Consider the following 6,000-nt stretch of genomic DNA (forward strand, 5'->3'; position numbering starts at 1 on the left):
ACTGTCAAAAGGTTTAGGACTAAATTGGCCAAATTGAAAGATTTAGTACGGTAGATTTAGAACTTTTTTTTGGTAATTTTCCCGTTTATCTTCGCATGGCAAGCTTGCTATGTGTGGATTCTTCATCTTGAAGCATGACCTCAACTTCCAAGTTCCACCATATGATTTTTGGTCCACTGTGCCAAATTCCAACGCAAGCCCAGCTTTTTCTCCGCAAATGTCCCCTTGACTTTGAGTGTTAAAATTTCCACGTAACGCGTTTCTACAACGAGGGTGAGGAGGAGGTAATGCATACTGGAGAAATTCAGATATGAAACATCGTAGAAAGTCAATAAAGCGACCCCTCTCTCTCTTTGAAGAAGAAGAAGAAGAAGAAGGAGAAGGAGATGGAGAAGAAGGAGACGTCCAAGGCGTGAGATCACGGAGGTTGAAATTCATGATCAACAGTCGGAAGCTCTTTAGATAGAAGAACTCTCACGTTAGTTATTAAAATTTGAATTTGATCAATTCGAAGAAAGAAAAGGAACGAAGAAAGTACAGCACAACAGAAGAAGTTAAACAAGTAATTAATTTATATGGAGAAAAACTAAGGGCCACATCAAGAGCTTTTCAAGCCTCGACCCACGGGAAGGTGTGAAGTGCATAGATAAAATATCTGTATTTATACATAAGTTTCTTGCAAGCTTTTATCAGCACACAATCTCATAGAAACTTCCCGGATCAGATCGAAGAAATTGATCTTGTTCTTGTCTTTGTCTCGCTTATATCAGTGGTCGAATTGGCCTTTGTCAAGATCTCACTATTCCGACTACAAGTCCTGCAAATCTGAACCATGGGTCCTCTAGGGTTTGTGTCCTATTTCGGGTCATATGACTATATCGATAAATCACACGAGATTACAAAGACACAGGGGCCGACGAGAATCACCTAAACTAGATAGACGTTCTGGGTACATAATGTGCCGCCGAGGATTACATGGCATAACAACTTAAGTATGTTGCAATTCCAAGCACGAGATAACTTTTGTTGATATCATGTGACGAATGATGTTCCATCTACATTTGATGAGTAAGAGGTTTCTATAAATAGCTAATCGAATAACTCGGGATTTTATGCAGCATATGCATAGAAACTCCTCTCAAATTGACATTACGGAAGATATATATCCACACTAACTAGTACACACATGCATATTTATAGAGAAAGTTGTAATTACCGGATATCGCTGACATGAAAAGCTACAGTGGTGAATTGTCAAAAGATTTAGAACTAAATTTACTGCTATATGATAGATTTAGGAATTTTTGGACTATTTTGTCCCCATATTTTTGTATACATTTCAAGATATAAATAAGTTGCAAAACCGCGTTTATGAATGGCATGCCCTTTTGTCCAGCAAAAATTTCTTTGGGCCGTGCACGACCGGTCAAACAACGTACGCCATCCAAATGAGGAATTTAAGCCAAAAGGGAGTTGGTGTGGCAATAAAATTAAATGGGTGGTGGTTCTATTTGGACTAGCACTAGCTCCACCCATGCTTTGTCTAGGGTTACGTGCGGAACGTCAAATTATTTTATTTGACTCTCCAAAGAAGTCTACACCCTTTGCACCGTATTTTCCTGCGCACACACTAGACATAAACAAAGAAGTAAAATAAAGAAAATTTTTGCAAAGTTAGGAGCTTTCCATGATCTTTCTCGACCATATATAAGAAGAGAGACGCGCCTTCCACGTACGTTTTCAACCATTTTTCTTCTATTTTGTGTGAGAGAGAGAGAGAGAGAGAGAAGGAAAACGAGAGAACAAAAGCGACTCTTGCAAATCTCATGAACTGTGGATTCGTGTTGGGTTTCTATTGCTGGGGTTGGGAGTTCTTAACTGCCCTTCTTCTCTTCTCCTCTAATCATCTCCCTCGTCCTTATTAATCAGAGCTTCTTCTTCTCTCTTCAACTTCTCTCTCTTTGTTGGTCAATCTGTAGAGAGGGATACATCCAGAGGTAATATTGTATCGTTATCGTCATGGAGGCGAGCGGTGATTATATTTCCGAGAAGAAGGGCCTGCTGTTGGAGTACGTGAGGAAGTCGACGCCGCCGCCGTTCCTGCTGAAGACGTACATGCTCGTGGAAGACCCGGCGACGGACGATGTGATATCGTGGAACGCCGACGGCACCGCCTTTGTCGTGTGGCAGCCGGCGGAGTTTGCGAGGGATCTCCTCCCGACGCTCTTCAAGCACAGCAACTTCTCTAGCTTCGTGAGGCAGCTCAACACTTATGTACGTAACAATCAGGCTTGCTTGCTTGCTTCCCTCTTTTCAATCTTCCTACATAGATCGTCCGTTAGAGTTCAAAACGGTCAACGATTTTTCGCGTCATGTGAATAGTTAAACTATGTTTAGACTTAATTTTTCAGCATCATGTATCATATGAATTGGAAAAAGGAAGAAAAGAAAGTCCCATGCAAATACTAAAAGTTCATTAACTCCAAAAAAGAACAAAGAAGAAAAAAATGCTCGAAGTTAATGGGGCGGTGAAATTTTTCACGTAGGATGTGGGGGGAGAAACTAAGGAGAGAAAATAGCTTGTACATAAGTATTGTATAACGTATAACGCCGGGCGACTAATTTAAAAAAGAAGAAAGGTAGCTCCACCAAAAAAGTTGAAAATGACAATAAGATAAAGATGAGCAGAAAAGAAGAGTCGTTAGTCTCCGTTCTACACCGCATGTTAGCTAGGCTAGTTTGACTGGATATCTATGTTAAATCTGATATACATATCAATGAAGTTCAACTTTGATTATCTTGCCAGAGGTTTCATATATAAAAATATATATTTACGCATATATAAATGTGTATATTTACCCATTTTGGTAACCTGAGGTAATCCGAATGCAGACTATTCAAAGCTCAGCACAAAGTATTGGAATATCCTCTGGACAGTATAAGCCAGTCAAAGTCGTAACATGATCTATACGCTTGATGATCAATTGAACCAATAGTGGAAGATTACACATGCACATAGATTTTCTCCAGTCACAGATATCTGGCAGTCAAGATTGACTTCTAAGCACTCGGTCCCATTATTCTCGCCTGTGTCTTGCCCGTGTAGTGAAAAACCTGCACCTATGATCATGGATTATGCAGAATTACACGTCAACCGAAGTTTGCACTTTGATTCGATTTCATTAATGAGAAGTTGGGTGTTAATATTTACCTCGATATGGTTTATCGTATTTGGTTCGTTGATGATATATAATTATATCGATTTTCGTTTGTCGGTTTCATTAGTTTTTGTCATGTCATTAGAATAGTGAGAATTGATCTGTGTATTCCTTCAGCAACAAAGGCAATCTAATATAATTATTTTGAATCATTTTCACAACAAATAGGGCTTTCGGAAAGTAGCGACGAGCCGATGGGAGTTCTGCAACGACATGTTCCGAAAGGGGGAGAGAGAGCTGCTCTGCGAAATCCGCCGCAGAAAGGCGTGGGCCAACAAGCAGCAGAACGGGAACTCAAACCCTTCGGCGCAAGCTCATCAGGACAACAATAACAACAATCACTCCTCCGACGAGGACCAAAGGTCGTCGTCGACCTCATCGTCGTCCGAGTACAGCAACCTCGTCCACGAGAACAAGCGCCTCAAGAAGGAGAACGGGGCCTTGAGCTCCGAGCTCACCAGCATGAAGCACAAGTGCAAGGAGCTTCTCGAGCTCGTCGCAAAGTACGCGCGACACGAGGGCGAGGGCGCCAAGGAAGAGGAGGAAGAGAAGGAAAACAACAATAGCAGTGAAGGGTTGAAGTTGTTTGGGGTGAGATTGGAGGTTAAGGGAGATCAGAGAGGGGAGAGGAAGAGGAAAGGTGCAGGCATTAGAGAGAGCGCAAGCATTTTGCTCTCTCAGTCATGCAAGTGATGATGATAGTTCAAAAGGATATATATCGGATTACAGAATAGTGAGAAATAATCATTCAGGGAAAAAAAAAAAAAGAGGCCACTATGATTTTAAGGAAGAAAGAAATAGTGGCCATAAGTTTTCTTATATAGATGATACAATTCACTGTATGAATGTATATATTGAAATGCGAATGTGAAAGTAGTTCGTGAATCAAGCTAGATGTGTAACTTTCTGCGGCATCAAGTTGAATATTAGCATAATTCTATTGTTCTGTGCTAAAAAATGAGACTTTTTTTTTTCTGTGGTGGTAAATTTTAAAAAGTATGGGTAAGATTTACAAAGTTGTTGGTGAAAAAAAAAAGGGAAAAAACCACCAAAAACCCCAAACTTTCCCACTTGTGACACATTTACCCGAACTTTTTTATGACACCAAAAACCCCAAACTTTGTTATTTGTGACACATTTACCCCGATATACATTGTCCATGGGTATTTTCGTCTTTTTAGCTTTTTCTTTTTCTTTTTACTTTTTTTTTCTTTCCGGCGAGGGCCCGCCGCGTCGGGCAAGGGCCGCCCGGCGATCCGCGAGGGCCGCCCTCGCTCGGGCGAGCGAGGCGAGCCTCGCCGGCGTCGGGCGAGCCTCGCCCTCGCTCGCCCAGTGAGAGGCGAGGCTCGCCGCGTCGGGCGAGCCTCGCCTCGCCCGGGCGAGCAAGGGCGAGCCTCGCCGGCGCGGGCGAGCCTCGCCCCGGCTTTGGGCGAGGGAGGGCGAGGCTCGCCCTCGCTCGCCTGGGCGAGGCGAGCCTCGCCTACGCCGCGAGGGTGGCCCTCGCCGGATCCGGCCGAGGCGAGCCTCGCCTCGCTCGGGCGAGCGAGGCGAGCCTCGCCGGCGTGCCGGGCGAGCCTCGCCCCTGGCCCGGGCGAGGGAGGGCGAGGCTCGCCCGACGCCGGCGAGGCTCGCCCTCGCGGGCAGCGAGGGCGAGCCTCGCCCGACGCTGGGCGAGGCTCGCCCTCGCTCGCCCGAGCGAGGCGAACCTCGCCGGCGTCGGCGGGGCTCGCCCTCGCTCGGGCGAGCGAGGGCGACCTCGCCTAACGCCGGCGAGGGCGGCCCTCGCACGACGCCGGCGAGGGCCCCCTCGCCGGATCCGGCGAGGGCCCTCGCCGGAAAGAAAAAAAAAGTAAATAGAAAAGAAAAAGCTAAAAAGACGAAAATGCCCATGGATAATGTATATCGGGGTAAATGTGTCACAAATAACAAAGTTTGGGGTTTTGGTGTCACAAAAAAAAGTTCGGGTAAAATGTGTCAAAGTGGAAAGTTTGGAGTTTTTGGTGGTTTTTCCAAAAAAAAATTAGACGTTGCTTTTTTCTTTTTTTTTCAGGTGACTTATTGGTAACCTGTCAATATTTTTCATGAAATTTTTAATTAGTCTTTTGATTTGCAAATGAGCAATTAGTGCGAAATGAATCGAAGAAATTTAGGACGTGACGATGCTCAGCAATTTGTAGCTGTGAGACCCTCGGTTTTGATTGGACCTCTTTTAGCAGTTAGCGGGAAAAAGGTACCAAAAAAGCTATAGATCCATTGTATTAATAAAAATCCAATCCTAAACTTTTCAATTGGAACAATTTAGTCTCAAACCTTTTAACATTGATACTAATTCAGTCCATCTGATCAATTTAAATCGAAAATTGTTGACATAGACATCGGTCATCCTATGTGGCACAGTCGACGCTGAAGTTGATCTTTTTTAAAAAATTTAAATACTTTTTTCTAATTATTTATTAATTTGTTCTTTTCTTTTCTTTTCTTTTCTTTTCTTTCTTTTTTATCTTGGGAAAAAACCACAAAAAACCCCAAACTTTTTCATCTGTGACACATTTACCCCGAACTTTTTTTTGTGACACCAAAAACCCCGAACTTTGCTTTTTGTGACACATTTACCCCAATGTATTTAGTCCATGTGCATTTTTGTCTTTTTTTCTTTTTCTTTTTTTTTTCTTTTTTTTTCCTTTCCGGCGAGGGGGGTGCCTCGCCGGCGTCGGGCGAGGGCTGCCCTCGCCGGATCCAGCAAGAAGGGTCCTCGCCGCGGCGTCGAGCGAGGCGGTCCTCG

At 43.8% G+C, this 6,000-nt stretch overlaps 1 protein-coding gene across 1 annotated transcript; it reads left to right on the forward strand.

The window, feature by feature from the left end:
- Positions 1-1,731: 1,731 nt before the first annotated feature.
- LOC115674586 (heat stress transcription factor B-3) lies at positions 1,732-4,158 on the forward strand. Its single transcript, XM_056302720.1, has 3 exons — positions 1,732-1,863; positions 1,980-2,274; positions 3,387-4,158. The coding sequence occupies exons 2-3, from the start codon at positions 2,020-2,022 to the stop codon at positions 3,909-3,911; spliced, it is 780 nt and encodes a 259-aa protein (XP_056158695.1). The 5' UTR covers positions 1,732-1,863; positions 1,980-2,019; the 3' UTR covers positions 3,912-4,158.
- The last annotated feature ends 1,842 nt before the right edge of the window (positions 4,159-6,000 follow it).

This window comes from Syzygium oleosum, unplaced genomic scaffold, assembly GCF_021117445.2.
Source record: "Syzygium oleosum isolate NSW1041296 unplaced genomic scaffold, Sole_v2.1 Sole_v2.25, whole genome shotgun sequence".
Lineage (NCBI taxonomy): Eukaryota > Viridiplantae > Streptophyta > Magnoliopsida > Myrtales > Myrtaceae > Syzygium > Syzygium oleosum.

Excerpts from the sequence above, each read along its gene's own strand:
- LOC115674586 (XM_056302720.1), top strand. The coding sequence starts at position 2,020 with ATGGAGGCGAGCGGTGATTATATTTCCGAGAAGAAGGGCCTGCTGTTG. Across the intron at positions 2,275-3,386 it reads TGAGGCAGCTCAACACTTAT|GGCTTTCGGAAAGTAGCGAC; the intron begins GTACGTAACAAT and ends CACAACAAATAG.